Source organism: Ipomoea triloba, chromosome 9 (genome assembly GCF_003576645.1).
Source record: "Ipomoea triloba cultivar NCNSP0323 chromosome 9, ASM357664v1".
In the NCBI taxonomy this organism is placed as follows: domain Eukaryota; kingdom Viridiplantae; phylum Streptophyta; class Magnoliopsida; order Solanales; family Convolvulaceae; genus Ipomoea; species Ipomoea triloba.
In genome coordinates, this window is record NC_044924.1 from 7008271 (window position 1) to 7024361 (window position 16091).

Here is a 16091-nt window from a genome sequence, read left to right on the forward strand (position 1 = left end):
CGTTACATTGTAACAAACTCTGTGTTTTTTGTGTGTTCATAATAAAATTTTGTGTGTGTTCATAATAAAATGAAATTACAGTGTATTTAAAATGAAACTGTGTCGTATTGTATTTATATCATCAAATGAACATTGAACAAGACAACTGTCCTATGTAATAAATGTTTTTACGATTCAACGAAAGAATTAAGACATACGTCGATTATTCAAGGATTACTTATAATGTTTCAAAAGATTCGAGGACTTGTGTGCAATATTTTCTTTAAAAAATAAAAAGTAAAAGTAAAAGATAAAGGAAAATGCAATCGTGATTCAGGCCATGAATTATATTATATATTGCCAAAATCCAAAATCTGGGGCAGCAAATGTAGCAGGTTTGGAATAGTGAAGACTGAAGAGTCGGAGAGGGTAGTTGAGATAATTATTAGTGCCTCCGATCCTCCGTAACCAACTTTCTCAATCTTCTTTTTTGGTTTTTTTCATTCATTTCCAGTTTGCTGAGCTTTAGACTCTTATTGGGGTTTAGATCATAAGAGTAAATAATCTTATGTTATCGTGTATAATTGATTAAAACCCATTCAGTTTTTGGATCGTTCTCATAAGATTCATTTAAAACTGTGTGTTTAGATTTGTTCGGCGACGCTGAAAGCTATTCATTCTTTCATGTTGCGCATTTGATGTTATTTCCTTTCCTTCTTTCAGGTTTTGAAACGATGGAATTTTTTGAGAAACCCGAAGCTCACTTTCTCATTGGGGTTACGGTTGCGCTGATCGCCGCCGGTGCCGCCGCCTATTATGTGTACTCTTCCAAGAAGCCTAAAGGTGTAAATTAATAACAATACTGTAGCTTCCAATTAGTAATCATTCTAATGCAGTAATAGCTGTATTTATCAATTCAATTGTGATATATTTTAGTCATTAATGTGATCCTGATTAAACGAAACTTCTGTTCTATTGAGTTTGCTCGTGATTTGTTTTATGAACTGAATCATGGAGTGATGTGTGTGGTTCATAGGATGCTTGGATCCCGAGAAATTCAAGGAATTCAAACTTGTGAAGCGGACACAGCTCAGCCATAATGTGGCAAAGTTTAAATTTGAGCTTCCAACGCCCACTTCTGTTTTAGGGTTGCCCATTGGACAACACATGAGTTGCAGGTTTGCTTGGCTAATACATTAGGTGTTTCAAATATTTGTATCTAAAGTTTGATGAAATTAAGGGACTCTATTGGCTATTGCCATAGAATTTATTGTGTTTCCTGCCCCTGTATAAAAAACAGGGGTAAAGATGGTCAAGGTGAAGAAGTTATCAAGCCGTACACTCCAACCACTTTGGACTCTGATGTTGGATATTTTGAATTAGTTATAAAGGTATTGTAACAGGATCTATTTTGTTTTGATTAGCTACACCTGTGATAGCAGTGAAGTATTTGCATATCTTTGTCTTTATTGGTTGGTTTGATGCTATGCGTTATGTTTGATTAGATGTATCCTCAAGGAAGGATGTCTCATCATTTCCGAGAGATGCGTGTGGGTGATTATTTGGCAGTGAAGGGCCCCAAGGTATTGCTCTCGTTTGTCCATTTAAGAATCATGATTATTGCATCGTGTTGTGTTCATGCTTTCCTTTGGAATTTTGTCTGTGAAGAGAAGGATATAGCTTTATTGCCTTAAGGGTTGTTTTTTGTTTTGACTGTCAAAAATACTTGTCTTTTCCTTGCTTTGTGCACTTTTACAATTGAGGCTGTCATAGGCTCATAGCAACTTGTATCTTTTAGTATGTTAGATAACCTTTTACTCACCTGGAAAATGTGAATGCTAAGCCTTGTGACAGAGGGAATATATGCTTCACTGTGTATAAAGCTTTCAGAGTTTTAACTTTACATTTGAGCTCTAGTTTTTGGTTCACTTTTGAATTCTTATATCAAGAATATTCTCTTGTAACAGGGTCGTTTTAAGTACCAGCCTGGCCAAGTAAGAGCTTTTGGGATGCTTGCTGGAGGCTCCGGCATTACCCCAATGTTTCAGGTTTGTGTGATAATGTGTGCATTATAGCTTTGAAATATTCTATTTTGGAATAAATGTTATCATTCATTCAGAATAAAGATAAGGAAGAAAACCAAAATGGCAAGTTACAAGTTATCATGGGCCAAAAGTTACTGGTATCACTTCTCTTTGTTTTTATTTAGGTTGCTAGAGCTATTCTGGAAAATCCAAATGACCATACTAAGGTGTACCTTATCTATGCCAATGTAACATATGAAGATATTCTTTTAAAGGTAATTTTCAATCTATCTTCAATCTTTGTTCTCCTTTGATTTTTGCATCTAAGTAGAACTTTTTGAATTTGACACTCTTTATGAACTCAATACGTGAGTACTAAAAATGAAGTTATGAACAATACCGTTTTAAGTAATGGACTATTATTAAACATCTAATGCGAGAATTTGTAAACTTTTATACTGCTGTGGGACTGTAGATGCCTTCTGTTGTTCTGTGCCGTAATGATTTGTAACATTTTTACTATTTACACATATCTAACAAGAGGAAGTAGACTTTTAAAAAAAGAAAATTGTATTCAATAGGTAATATGGTGTATATGGTGTTTTTTCTACAAACATAATGAAATTCAATTTGTTTTTTCTTGTCAATTCTTGAATGTTGCATCTAATGAACAGTGCATTTAATGAATAATGTGTTTAGCAGCCCTAAAATAGTGAAAATGATTTTTTTTTTCACAGACTGTCCATATTTTCAAGTATAAAACTTTATCTTCATTGTCATTTAGCATCACCCATGGTCTTCAAGATGTTGTGTTTATAGTGACTGTTTGCTTAATATTGTTGACACATTCTGAAGCTGGTTTGTTTTTTGTTTTCTTGCAGGAAGAGTTGGATGGACTTTCTGCCAATTATCCTGATCGTTTTAAAGTTTACTATGTGCTAAACCAGGTCAGCATGGTTTCCAGATTCATATGCTTTTTTTAAATGGATATATATACAAATTATTTTCTTCTGGCATTCTTGTTTAATTTCTTTATTACCTACATCTACATGTTTCTTTGGCCCAATCTAATTCCTTGAGAGGCACATCTAGTGAACTATGTGCAGTGTTTCCATTTGCATGAAAATGATTTCTAGAAATTTAAGCAATCTATGAGGCTTCATGGTCAATGGAGTTGTGTTTGAGTTCCGTACTTTATACAGCCCGACAGCAGTACTCTGAGATACAATTCTTGGGTAGTGCAGGCCAAAAGAAGATATTGTAGCTTGTTTGGTGATCCTTATTGCTTAAATACACAATGCATTCTTTCAGCTAGAATTACCTATGTATTCTGAGTTAGAAAATTAACCGCCTCTTCGAATGTTTCTACAGCCTCCTGAGGTATGGAATGGCGGTGTTGGTTTTGTATCCCAGGAAATGATCCAGTCCCACTGCCCTGCACCAGCACCCGATGTTCAGGTATTATACATCTCCCTAACACTAAGTTATTACTATATATACTATATAGTATTACTCCAGGACATTACATGGCGAGAATATATATGTAAATAGAGCATCGGCAGAGGAGAGAGCAATCTCTAATTTCACGTCGACTGTGCAGATACTGAGGTGTGGACCACCACCAATGAACAAAGCCATGGCTGGTCACCTAGAAGCTCTTGGTTATACACCAGAGATGCAATTCCAATTCTAAAATTTCTCGAGTGGACTTAAAGCTGTGTAGTTAAAGATGAGCTCCTATTGGAGAATGTAAGAGGGATCATCATTCACTGAAATTTCAGGTGAAGCAGCAGTAATACATTGTTGCTTTCTCATTTCAGATAAATGCTACTGTAGTAGCATTGGTGTGCAATAATTTGGATTTTTTTTAAGGGTTTTCCTTTAATCTTTTCTGTTTATTAGTGTGGTTGGCAATTAGTAGGATTTGGATTTGGTCATTTAAATCATGTGCTGTGTTCAACTTACATCAAGGCTTTCAAAGTCCAAAATGACTGTTTTTGTCACCTTTTCCCTAGTTTGGTTCTTAAAAAGAATGTCTTTTTGTCTCTTAATTATAACAAAAGTTATCGAATTAATTATATATAAAAATAATATTATTATAAACTGTAAAGATGTCATATATAGTTCCTCCTTTTAAGAAACATTCATTATGATTAATGGATGATGTGATATTAAATTATTTTTAAAATATGAATTTTTTTTCTTAAATGTAAGAAATATTTTTGAATTAATTAACATATTTGGTATTTTTTTTAAAACATACCTATTAAATTATCTGTATTAAAAATATATCACATTAATATTTAGTCTTCAAGATAAAGTTAATTCAGTGAAATTTTCTTATAGGCCTTTCTCATTTAAACAGACAACTTATTAATTACCACCGTATCTTAGATTCATAGGACCACATACAAAATTATGTCCGAATTTAATTTTCTTCCTCAGATTGTTTGACCGGAGCTACGATTTCGCTTCTTCTGAGACTCGCCCAGTCACCCTGTCCTATCGGGCTCTTTTTTTTTTTTTCTTTTTTTTTTTTTGGGTTATTTTTTTGGTTATTTTTCACTTTTTTTCCTCTATGCTGACTAGATTTCACAAAATTGCAATCGAAAAGTCAGAAAACATGAAATAGAAACGGGGGTTTTTCCACCATGCTACAGATAGAGAAGTAGAATATTTCAACGTCTTTGGTGTAACCACTCCCTGTCTTCTCTGCCTCTCTCTATTCTTCAATTCCTGTCACATCTGACTTGGTTGTTCATCATTGAATCAAATCTATCTTTCCAGATTTTGATCTGCCCATTCATTTCTTGCGCTGCATTTTCAGTTCATGTCTCCATTCTTATAGACCCATTCTTGTTTTTTCCTCTTTCTCTGCATTTGGTTCTGATTCTGAACTGCCGTGAGAAAAGGAGAAGGCATGATTCTCGACGAGCAAAGCTCTATGGTTTCCCGATGATCCCTTCTTGAATTAGTCCACGGGCTCAAGGGGGGGTTGATTGAGGAGATTGGCGGTGTGGGCATAAATGCGGCCGTGTTTTCTTCAATGGCGGAGAGAAATTTGCATTCAATGGGAAATTTTGGTAAGAAGTCAATGTTAGCTTTGTTCTCCATTACTACCATTATGTTCATGTTGTCTTGGTTTTTGGTGTTGCGATCCACTGATAGGCCTCTCTTTGTTGACCTTAGTATATTGCCCAACTCTAGGATTTTTGCCCTAGCAGATGACCAAACTGGTAATCAAACCCCCTCTATACACACTGATTTGGAAGTGAAACCTAGCAAGTATACTTGTGATCCAGTCCTCAAAGTGTATATGTATGATTTGCCCCCAGAATTTCACTTTGGACTCTTGGATTGGAAGCCTGAGGGGAACAATGTTTGGCCTGATATTAGAACTAAGGTCCCGAGATACCCCGGTGGATTGAATGTGCAGCATAGTATAGAGTATTGGCTCACATTGGATCTCTTGTATTCGGAGTTTGTTGAGAATACGAGTGGGCGGACTGCTGTGAGAGTGTCCAATTCGAGTGAAGCAGATGTAGTTTTTGTTCCCTTCTTTTCATCGGTCTGCTTTAACCGGTTTTCAAGGCTGAAGCCGCACCAGAAGGCTAGTGTGAATGTGTTGTTGCAAGAAAAATTGGTGACTTTCTTGACAGCTCAAGAAGAATGGAAAAGATCGGGTGGGAAAGACCATATCGTTCTTGCTCACCATCCTAATAGCCTAATGGATGCACGATCGAAGCTTTGGCCAGCTATGTTCATTCTCTCCGACTTTGGGAGGTATCCCCCTTCTGTAGCTAATGTTGAGAAAGACGTGATTGCACCTTACAAGCATGTCATCGGGAACTATGTAAATGACTCATCTGATTTTGATAGCCGTCCAACTTTGCTATACTTCCAGGGAGCTATTTATAGAAAAGATGTAAGTTAACAACACTCTTTTCACACATATGTTCAGCATTTGCCACTGATATCATTTCATGGATTACGCTATAGCATATGAATTCTAGGTTCATTCTTTAATTTTTGCCCATTTCATCATCGAGATCTACTTATGTTTGTTATTCTTGTTTTATCAAAACTTTAGCCAAGTGACTGTAGTGAATTCCGGGTGGTATCATTGTGCAAGATGTCATCATTTGGAACCTTATAGCCTTTTGTATAGTTTTGATTCAAGGGAAGTCAGTGCATCGATCAAATAGAGAACAGGCTTCTAGATCCACAAAGGAGTGATATGTTATTGTATTCATTGATTGATGGAGTGTGGCGATACAGTTTTGAAAGTGATATATATTAGTAACCATCTTAGGGTTCATGTGATTTGGCATTTAGAATATATGGTCATTGGTCAGTCCTATTGGAGTCTATACAAATTATACAAATATTCTGGTAATGAGTTGACTGAAACCAGCCATGCAACCTTTATCCAAACGCTGTTTATGACATAGAATCTAGATAGCTACTTTGAGAAGTTGTCATTGCCTCTCACTTCCTCTTTTTATAAACCAATACCATCCACTCTGTATGTAATTCTGTTATTTTTGTTCCTCAGGGTGGATTTGTTCGGCAAGAATTGTTCTATAAGCTAAAAGATGAGAAAGATGTACACTTCGAGTTTGGAAGCATTCAAAAGGATGGCATACGCCAAGCAACCCGTGGGATGCAGTCCTCCAAATTTTGCCTTAACATTGCTGGTGACACTCCCTCATCAAACCGTCTCTTTGATGCTATTGCCAGCCATTGCGTTCCTGTCATCATCAGCGACGAGATAGAGCTTCCATATGAAGACGTACTCGACTACTCAGAGTTCTGCGTTTTTGTCAGAACATCAGACGCTCTCAAAGAAAGTTTTCTCATAAACTTCATTAGGAGTATTGGAAAACAAGAGTGGACTAGGATGTGGGCTAAGCTCAAAGAGATTGAACATATGTTTGAGTATCGTTATCCCTCGAAGGAGAACGATGCTGTCCAAATGGTCTGGCAGGCCATTGCAAGGAAGGTTCCTTCTGTTAAGCTGAAGGAGCATAGAAACCGGAGATATTCCCGAACCCCTGAGCCTAATGACAGAGGACTTAAATCGGCTCCTCTGCCCAAAAATTTTGGGTGAACTTAATAGGTTTTACGTTTATAAAGCTTTGGGTTTTGGTAGCATATGATTTCTGTAAAGGGAAATGCAACTGCATATGATCCACTCAGATTTTGTGACTCATCCCATGCTTGCAACATAGATAGAGAGAAGCTAATAGCAAACAAATTTAATTGCTAGGCGGCTTGCTGTCGAATTGTTTAGAGATAATTGATCATCAATTATTCAATTCATTCATAATCATCTACTTGTTGATTCATTTTATTTTCTTAATTGTTGCTTTCATCTGTGCCCTAGAGGCCCATTCCATATGGATAGGAAAGCAAGGGGATCTAACGGTAATATTGGTTAGGTCAACATAAACCGCCATAAGTTCAGCCTACATGTTACAATATTTGGGTTGGTCCGTATAAGTTGCCCAATAATACGTGCCAATGTATATAGGAAATGGACAAAATAAAAACGCTTGTTCATGTACAAACTACAAAGGTATGAACGTGCGTTTGGATAAATGTGTTTTGCAGTACTACCTCCGTCCTATTTTGATGGTATGATTCGTTTAACAAGAATTGACTGGAGTTATTTTTAATATAATTTTTTATAATATTAAATTTAGTATTAATATATAAAATTTATATATTTAGAAACTACACCAACAAAAAAATTAAATTTAAAAATAATAAAAAATTACTAAAGAAAATAAACAATAAACAAATAAATAAAGAGTTTGATTTGACCAATGAATAGTAAATATGACAAGTAAAATGGGACAAAAGGGAATACATCTCCCATCTAATATTTTTTTTTCAGTACTACTGATTCTGTTAAAATGCAGTATTTATTCATAATTATTTTTTAACCTATTAAAGCAAAAAGATTCAATATCGCTCTATTAAAGCTTTTTTTTTTTAAACAGCTCTATTAAAGCTTTAAGGCACTCTTTTTTTTATTTTTTTATTTTTTATATAAGAGTGCAATTGAATACCACTGTATCACGAGATCTGGCAAGGTAATTGACATTTGGTCCTTTTCCTATATTAAAAAATTGTAAAAGAAGGTTTTTGGTTTCATGCGGAGTAGCGCGCGCGTATGAAGTCGGAGCCCAGTCAGTCAGTCCACCTCTCTCCCGGTTCACATCCCTAGCTTCCTCGTCTCTTCACTTCGGACTTCTGCCTAACAAGTAACAAGTACGAGTACGCTCGCCCGAGATTTCTGATACAACCAAAACAATCTTCTTCTGCTAATTAGGTTTGTTTCTCCCTGATCAAAATTCGTCTCTCATTTTCCACTCACAAATGATAATGAGCTATTGCATTGTTTTTATAAATATACTTCGTAAGAAATTTTATTTCGTATACAAAATTTGTTTATAGCCTTTGCGAAAATGGAAACTGGAAAAAATTGCAGCCGGCAGCCGGAGGTGCTGTGGGCTCAGCGATCCGACAAGGTTTACTTGACCGTCTCTCTTCCGGATGCCAAAGACATCTCCGTCACGCCGGAGGCGGCAGGACTCTTCGCTTTCTCCGCGGTCGGCGCACAGGGAGAATCCTTCTCCTTCTCTCTCCATCTCTACGGCAATATTGTCCCCCAGGTTTTTGTTTGTTTTGCTTATTAAACCAAAGTAGCAGTTCTCAGTCCTGTTTAGTACTCCTTACGAAGCCTGAAGTACAATGCAGTTGTTGTCTGATTCTCTGAAGCGTGACTTTAGTATGTGACTTTAGTATGCAATAGACCTTTTTGGTGATAAGTACTAACTGCTATGTTATTCTGCACTTTCACTTTGTGATCTTCATTTTTTAATTTAAACTTGGAATGTGTTCATAATTAGTGATCTTACAATAGTTCTCTGATTACAAAATTTTAAGTGAGTAATAATTTGAGCTATTGTAGAAATAAGAAAGTCAAAAGGGATTTAGGTCTTAACTACTTAATGAAACACATGTATACATATTTGAGTGCCTTAATAGAGATGTTGAACGGCTAAACATCCATATGTGGGGTTTGCTATTAGCCAGTTAGTCTGTATCAAATAAGCCTCACTCCTGTACTGGCTGGAATTTTCTGTTTGAATTAATTCAATGTTGTCTATGCCATTGATATTTGTCCCTGAACATGCTTTAAAATTATGTTTCTTATTTAACAATTTCAGAGTATTTGTTATTCCATTCACACTCCCTTTTGTCTGAATGTTTATTCCAGGCTTGTAAAACCAATATTGGTTTGAGGAACATTCTATGCTCAATTCAGAAGGAGCAAAAGTCTTGGTGGCCAAGATTATTGAAGTCGGAAGAAAAGCCTGCTCCATACATTAAGGTTGATTGGAACAAGTGGTGTGATGAAGACGATGAAGAGTCTTGTAAGTTTCTATCCAATGGGTTTTACTTGAAAGAAATCTATAATATTATGGTGCATTTTTCAGGTGTATAAAGTTCCTCAAGTTCTTTAACAAAAAAAAATCTATAAACAACTTTGTTTTCTCTGTAATGGCACAAGGGATAGCTACCATTCCCGTACATGGAAATGGGAATGGAAAATTGTTTAACATGATGAACTTGGTGATGGCACAGGGGCTGAATAGATGCATCTTAAAACTAAATATGTTATTGTTACTATATTTAGTGCCAGGAAGTGGGTAGTAGAAAGAAGACATGAAAAGAGTTAAAAAGTGGGAATTAATTAGTAGCTTGCAGATCCATGTTCTTCTATGCTTTTAAGTCCAGCTGTTGTTGTGTTTTGGATAGGATTGAAGCAAGGAAAATGAAATGTGGTTTAGAATGCAAAAATTATGCATGGAAGAGGATGTTTATCGGCATGATCTGATAACTGATTTTTCTTGTATTTCAGGACTAGATGTTTCTAAAGTTTTGGGAATGGAGTCTGCAGAGTGAAATTTACAAAAATGATAAAAATGCTGTCAAAACACTAAGATTATGATGCTATACACATTTTGAACACCTTTTAACCATAGAAATAGATGTAAAATGTTTTAATCTTTTTCTTGTTTTTTGTAATGTGTTGATGCTTGGGATTTAGGAATTGACCTCTCTTCGAGAATTACAATGCAGTTCCACCTAAATCATCACCTTGTCACCAACTTTGAAACTAGATGTGATTGGTATATGAAACAAGAACTTGAACTTTGCTGAACATGACATTTTGATAATATTTAATACGATATCACAATATCTTTAAGCACCGATTTATGTTACCTCAGTGATGTAAAACCATCAGTACAAAACTATACTCGTGTTGCTTAAGTGCAAGATCTTTGTTGTTTATTAAATTATTATGGGTATATACATCTAAACAAATATTTTCTGCTCCATGCAGCTGATGTGGCCCTTGATGATGATTTTGCGGTAATTTCATCCCTTATGCTGTTCTCTACATGATGCACAAAAAATACAAATACTTGTTATTAGTTTGACATGAGTGGTATGCTCTTGCAGTATGCTGGCGGTGAAGATGATGAGAGCAGTGATGATGGAGGAATGCTTTGTAAGTTAAAAACTTCTTATGTGCTGTGTGCATATACAAAGAGTCAAAATGCCACTATATTGGCCTTCCTAAAGTAGTAAAGTACTAAAGTCACTCTTCCAAGACATAGTTTGGCCTAAGATATAAATTTGTGTTAGTCAAGGGAAGGTGGTTCAAACTTTATACATAAGAAATGGCCTGAATATATGAAAGCATTGCATTTCTTTTACTTTAATTCATTCCTGTTGATATTTGGGGGGATTCAAATTCTGGGCTGTTCTGTTAAACAATCTTGCATGTGAAGGCATTAGTTTTGTTTCTCTAATATATTTGTATTGCCTGCAATTGCTACAACACTACAATATTCATATCATTCAATCTGAGGTTTTCTTGTTTGCACTAGTTATGTGCTTATTTTAATTCCCTAGCGTACCCAAAAGTCCAATTTCTCCGAGAAAGAAGAAAAAAAGAAAGGATACATCAATCTAGTCTAGAAATAAAAGGGGAGGAATTCCATCAGCTTCTTCTTGTGACTTCCAATTTGTGTCTTTATTGCAGATCTTCCTGACCTGGAGAAAGCTAGAGGAAATTAACACAATTTTATGAATCTTCCAGAAGCACAAGCAGCCACGTTCAAGAGGCTGCTTTTAACAATTTGGCTTGTGTAACAAATTACCAAGACAGTCTTACTGAAACATGTAGATGTTGCTTGTTTTCGAGGATTATTAACTGGCTATATTTCAGACATATATATGATTATATGATATATCCTTCCCCCTTCCTCTCAACTCTAGGGTGAATTATAGTGCTGTCTAACTTGACAAGCTTACAGACTTTCTGCAGGGTAGCCTTCTACTATTTCATATTGTGAAGAGTAGAGAGAGTTCTCTTATTTCATATTTTTTCAATCCGACGGAAAAAATATCCATTATGGGACATGAGTGCTAATATTAGTAATTGCCATGCATCTAATGTGTGATTGCAGAATCGTCAACTTTTGAAAAGCACGTGAAAATATACAGCTAAACAGGGATTTTGTGACCTACAAGCAGCTGGGATGAAAATTTACAATGGTGGGATCTTTGCAGTATACAGTAGAAAACTGAGGTGAGGGGTGTACACATAACACATGCTTCTCTTCCTTTTTACCTCTTTAGTTTTCCTCTTTTGATTATATTCTCCATTGACCCACTTTCATTATTTATCCTGTCATTTATTGTGCCATGAAGGCTGCTGCTTTTTTCCCCATCATATATAGTTTCACTCCATAAATTTAAACTTTTTCTTCAATTCCCCATTCCATCATGTTTGTATCCACTATCCAGTGTTCCATCCACAGTGAATGAGCTTGTAATAACAAATACACAGCTCCAAGTTGGAGTACTTAAAAGATTTGGCATCATTGCACTATATACGGAGTACCCTTTTTTGTCTGCTCTTAAATAGACAGCATGATTTGGATTTGTGAGAATTTTGGTTTTTGAATGTTAACGATTCTTTAATGTTGTATTAGTGAATGTTTTGTCTTTCACTGTTTGGAGGGACAGACAAATGAAAGCTAGCTATGCCATCTTTGATGTGAGAAAAAACAAAAACAATAAAAATCAACTGTTGCTGAAAACTGCCTAACATAGCTTAGACTGTTCATTTTGACAGTCTCTCTGGAATTCAGGCTGTCCGTGGATTGTTCTCTTGCTCCAAATTCATGTAGTCATAATGTATTTTGCTTTGGCCTTGTTCAATGATATTCAAGTTTCTTGAAATCCAACTTGAAAATCTATAAAAATAAGACTAAAATGACTGACTCAATCTTTGAATGATTTCTGATCACTTTTTATCCATAGTCGGTGGCTCTTTTCGAGAGTGGTCGAGCACTCTTGTCCTTTGTGAAGTGTCGGGAGTTTGAAACCCTCTTGTCCTTTAAGAAGTGTTGCGAGTTTGAAATCCTCTTGTATGAAAAAATTAATCTATTTAGCATTTTGTTCCTTAATTAGGTTGGCCCGGTGCGAATGAAGATTAATCTAAGTATGGTACGAGTTTAAAGGTGACAGTTAGGGCTTATTCAGGACATTTCGTGGTCAGACCAAAAAAAATGAAGAAATGGAAAAAACAAGGGTGAACACTTAACGTTGCATTTTTCAAGAGGTCAGAGGTTTGAAACCTTTCATGTTGTAATCAATAAAGTTATGCATATTTTGTTTAATAATCAAACTATGTGCCAAAATTATTAAAATAATTGTAATTTATTTAGTAATATGTTTTATTAAATTTTATAATATTATTGAATTTCTTCCTTTGTGTGATTGTGTCCATAGCTGCAGGCTACAGTTCTCTCCATTTTCATCCCTTCGCGTAATTGAAATAATTACAATTTATTTAGTAATATGTTTTTATTGATTTTTGTACTTTTTACACATATAGTATTAGACTATTAGTGTATTGAATTATTATTTTTATTTAAAAATTGAATTTGTAAAATGAAATTAAAAAATTGAAGAAATGGAGATTTGGAGAATGGAAATTAGAAAACTGTAGAAATGTAAAATCGGAACAATGAAGATGAGAATTAAAAAATTAGAGAATGAAAAACAAAGAAATGAATTAAAACACCCCTAAATTTCTGTCTACCTTTTGACGATCGAAACTTAGGTTTTCAGCAAAATATATTAAATTTCGACATTCAACCTTGGATTATATACTTCATGTTTAAGGATTGGCATTTTACTAAACACGTATTCCGATACATAAAATAATATAATCCATCCTTATCTCATCATTCTAGATAACCCATGGAAGTGTCTTCTACAAGATGCATAGTAGACCAATCTTCTTCATTTGGGATATCAATCCTAATTACAATTATTGTTGCATGCTAACAACCCCACATTACTTCTTTAAATTTCGGATGGTACATAGAACACTCCTTAAACTTTAATTTCCCCAAAATTAAATACTACAAAATGCACGTCCACCTTCAAATATTGTACTAATAATACCACGCCAACAACAGTCACTAAGTACAAACGTAGAATATAAAAATTGAAAGGCTATCCCATTTGTGGGTGTATTAACAGAATTTGTTAAGCAAAGGGGAGAGCAGAAGAAGATGAGAAGAAGGTTCAGGGGGCACAATAATTAGAGCATTAATGATAGAATAAGGAAATATGGGTAGGCAATTAATAAAAAATTAGGGAGCATAAAGCATCGTTATCGGGGGAGATAATCGAATCTCTTACCAATACCATACCCGTGTCCGGATGGTGGGCCTCATGTACCCACACTAAAAACAAGCTTTAGCCTGAACCCTAAAAATATAATAATAATAATAATAATAATAATAATAATAATAATAATAATAATAATAATAATAATATTGTGTATAGTGTAGAGGCCAAATTAAAAAGGCTAGCTAGGGTGCCACCACACAACCACCACTGTTTGACTCCAACACCCTTTCCCAAACGTGCACCAAACTCCGGCCTATGTCATTTCTTTGTCTTCCTCAACAACTTGAGGTTTGGATAGATATCAATACTTTTCATATTGTGTACAATATAACTATACAATTTGGACTAAAAGTCGCCTATGGCTGAAATTGCCTCGGTCTAAGGGTGCCTAGCGCTTAGTCGGCACATATGCAACCGTTTAGGTCGATTTTTACAACACTGATGATTGTATCTGGTACTGGTTGACACATAATAAATTACTTCGTATTATATAGGTGTGTACTATCAAAAAAAGAGGGAGAGAGAGAGAGAGAAAGAGGGGTCGAGTTTGGAGTATTTTGATTATATCAAGTAATTGGAAAGAAAAAATGATTTCTTCTAGAATTTTGTGTGCATGTGTGGACACACGTAGGGTTTGAGGTTTAGCCTTAGAATTAGTCTCATTTTGTGTTCGCAAAGAATTTGTAGTTGTCTAGTAGCACCCGGTTGCACTCTCATATGGAAGGGAAGGGGTATGTTTGAGCCTCAATGGAGACGATGCTTCAGTAGGTTGAGGAAGTAGTTATGAATAGATACTGCATTGTAACAAAGCTAGTAGTACTCACCAACAAAAAAAGTCTCATTTTATGTTCTATTCTAAAGTTTATTATAAAACAAAAATATGGTAATTTGTGTATTGTTGATTGTAATATATAAGTTTTGAGTTACCATATAATACTAGATGAGTCATGGTTGTTAGACCAAATATAATCACTTTTTACTTGTTCTGGCGCTAAACTTGAGTGACTAAAGGGTAAATATTACTCATAGTTTAATGAAAACTCAATAAAATAATTGATTGAGGAATATGTCTTAGTTCAAGATTTTTATTTTTTTTAAAAAAAAAACAATAAAAAGAGAGAATGAATAAAACCATAGAATTGACTAAAAACTAAAATGGTTGAGCAGTATTTGTTCTGATTCAATTCAGACGTCTCATTCAATACACAAATATTAATTTAGTCATAAAAAAAGGTGCGTTATTATTAGTATTATTACGGAGTATTATATATCCATCTTTGGTAAGGTATAATAGTACTAAGGTGATATATTAAACAATTAATTTTATATGTTTTAAAATATTATTCTAGAAATCAAATAATATTAATAGACTATCCGTACAAGGCTTTTACTGTATAATAATAAGTATATATACTACAACTATGTATGGTGGTTTGTGTATAGAGTTGAAGAAATGATTTAATTTTGTATGCCACTTGCCACGCTGTCATTCCCTCATCCCCCCATTGCTCATTAGTCATTACTGAAGAAAGCAACAATCACGGGATTAATCCCGCCGAAATTAAAGAGCATAATAAATTCTAAACTTTGAAAAGTTATTGCCCACAACAAACCTAATAATTTATTTATGAATTACTTTGTATTATTTTTTGAGTATTCCTGATTCTGTTACAATGTTATATATGTTCATATATACTTTCTCAACGTATTAAAGCGCAAAAAGTCAATATTGTTTTCACTAGGATTCGAATCCATAACTTCTCATTTGAGAAAGCAACTTCGTGCCTAATATTCACATCTTGACATGACAATTAAATCTTTTTTATTCATTATTTATTGTGCATTGATATTAAAAAAGAAATTTACTTATTAATCAAATACAAAAAGAATCAATCATATGTTGTCACGTAAGTAGATGGATATAAGGAATACTTATATAAATCATGGTAACTCAACTGAACACTGCACACAAGAAGCCTTCCTCGGCCCCTCACGTTGAGAGGTTGCTGCGCTCCCACACGGTCACTAGTGTCGATCCCTAGTCTCTTCTTCCAAACTTCACCCCTGTGACGAGTTGAGCTCGCCATACACCTTAAGGAGGATCAACTTAGTTTGAATTGCTTGGGACAGCGATACAACCATTCTCGAGTAATTTCCAAGCCTGTTTTTTTTTGGGGGGGGTGTTCAAAATGATCCTTTTTATCTCAACATAAAAAAAAAAAAAAAAAAAAAAAAAAAAAAAAAAAAAAAAAAAAAAAAAAAAAAAAAAAAAAAAAAAAAAAAAAAAAAAAAAAA

General features: G+C 34.7%; 3 protein-coding genes across 6 annotated transcripts; all 3 read left to right on the top strand.

Annotated features, from left to right (window-relative positions):
• Positions 1-310: 310 nt before the first annotated feature.
• On the top strand, positions 311-4006 carry LOC116028713 (NADH--cytochrome b5 reductase 1). Of its 2 annotated transcripts, none has more exons than XM_031270519.1 (10): positions 311-443; positions 703-822; positions 1016-1157; positions 1280-1370; positions 1485-1562; positions 1947-2027; positions 2189-2278; positions 2885-2950; positions 3375-3461; positions 3604-4006. In XM_031270519.1, the coding sequence occupies exons 2-10, from the start codon at positions 714-716 to the stop codon at positions 3694-3696; spliced, it is 837 nt and encodes a 278-aa protein (XP_031126379.1). In that variant the 5' UTR covers positions 311-443; positions 703-713; the 3' UTR covers positions 3697-4006. The 2 variants fall into 2 exon arrangements, with proteins under 2 accessions (XP_031126379.1, XP_031126380.1); XM_031270520.1 differs by lacking the exon at positions 311-443 and adding an exon at positions 517-535.
• A 384-nt stretch (positions 4007-4390) lies between these two features.
• Positions 4391-7339, top strand: LOC116028564 (probable arabinosyltransferase ARAD1). 3 transcript variants are annotated; one of them, XM_031270313.1, is made up of 3 exons: positions 4391-5086; positions 5193-5928; positions 6559-7339. In XM_031270313.1, exons 2-3 carry the CDS (start codon positions 5320-5322, stop codon positions 7111-7113), a joined length of 1164 nt encoding a protein of 387 aa, XP_031126173.1. In that variant the 5' UTR covers positions 4391-5086; positions 5193-5319; the 3' UTR covers positions 7114-7339. The 3 variants fall into 3 exon arrangements, with proteins under 3 accessions (XP_031126173.1, XP_031126172.1, XP_031126171.1); XM_031270312.1 differs by having other exon boundaries at positions 5339-5928; XM_031270311.1 differs by having other exon boundaries at positions 4391-5928.
• An 843-nt stretch (positions 7340-8182) lies between these two features.
• On the top strand, positions 8183-11357 carry LOC116030444 (co-chaperone protein p23-2). Its single transcript, XM_031272693.1, has 6 exons — positions 8183-8340; positions 8466-8683; positions 9292-9448; positions 10423-10451; positions 10542-10590; positions 11128-11357. Exons 2-6 carry the CDS (start codon positions 8477-8479, stop codon positions 11160-11162), a joined length of 477 nt encoding a protein of 158 aa, XP_031128553.1. The 5' UTR covers positions 8183-8340; positions 8466-8476; the 3' UTR covers positions 11163-11357.
• Positions 11358-16091: the final 4734 nt, after the last annotated feature.

Bases quoted from the DNA above. Each gene is read 5' to 3' on its own strand.
- LOC116028713 (XM_031270519.1), top strand. From the start codon at position 714: ATGGAATTTTTTGAGAAACCCGAAGCTCACTTTCTCATTGGGGTTACG. The intron at 1,563-1,946 runs GTATTGCTCTCG...CTCTTGTAACAG, and splicing joins TGGCAGTGAAGGGCCCCAAG to GGTCGTTTTAAGTACCAGCC. The intron at 2,028-2,188 runs GTTTGTGTGATA...GTTTTTATTTAG, and splicing joins GCATTACCCCAATGTTTCAG to GTTGCTAGAGCTATTCTGGA.
- LOC116028564 (XM_031270311.1), top strand. From the start codon at position 5,050: ATGGCGGAGAGAAATTTGCATTCAATGGGAAATTTTGGTAAGAAGTCA. The intron at 5,929-6,558 runs GTAAGTTAACAA...TTTGTTCCTCAG, and splicing joins GAGCTATTTATAGAAAAGAT to GGTGGATTTGTTCGGCAAGA.
- LOC116030444 (XM_031272693.1), top strand. From the start codon at position 8,477: ATGGAAACTGGAAAAAATTGCAGCCGGCAGCCGGAGGTGCTGTGGGCT. The intron at 8,684-9,291 runs GTTTTTGTTTGT...TGTTTATTCCAG, and splicing joins ACGGCAATATTGTCCCCCAG to GCTTGTAAAACCAATATTGG. The intron at 10,452-10,541 runs GTAATTTCATCC...ATGCTCTTGCAG, and splicing joins CCCTTGATGATGATTTTGCG to TATGCTGGCGGTGAAGATGA.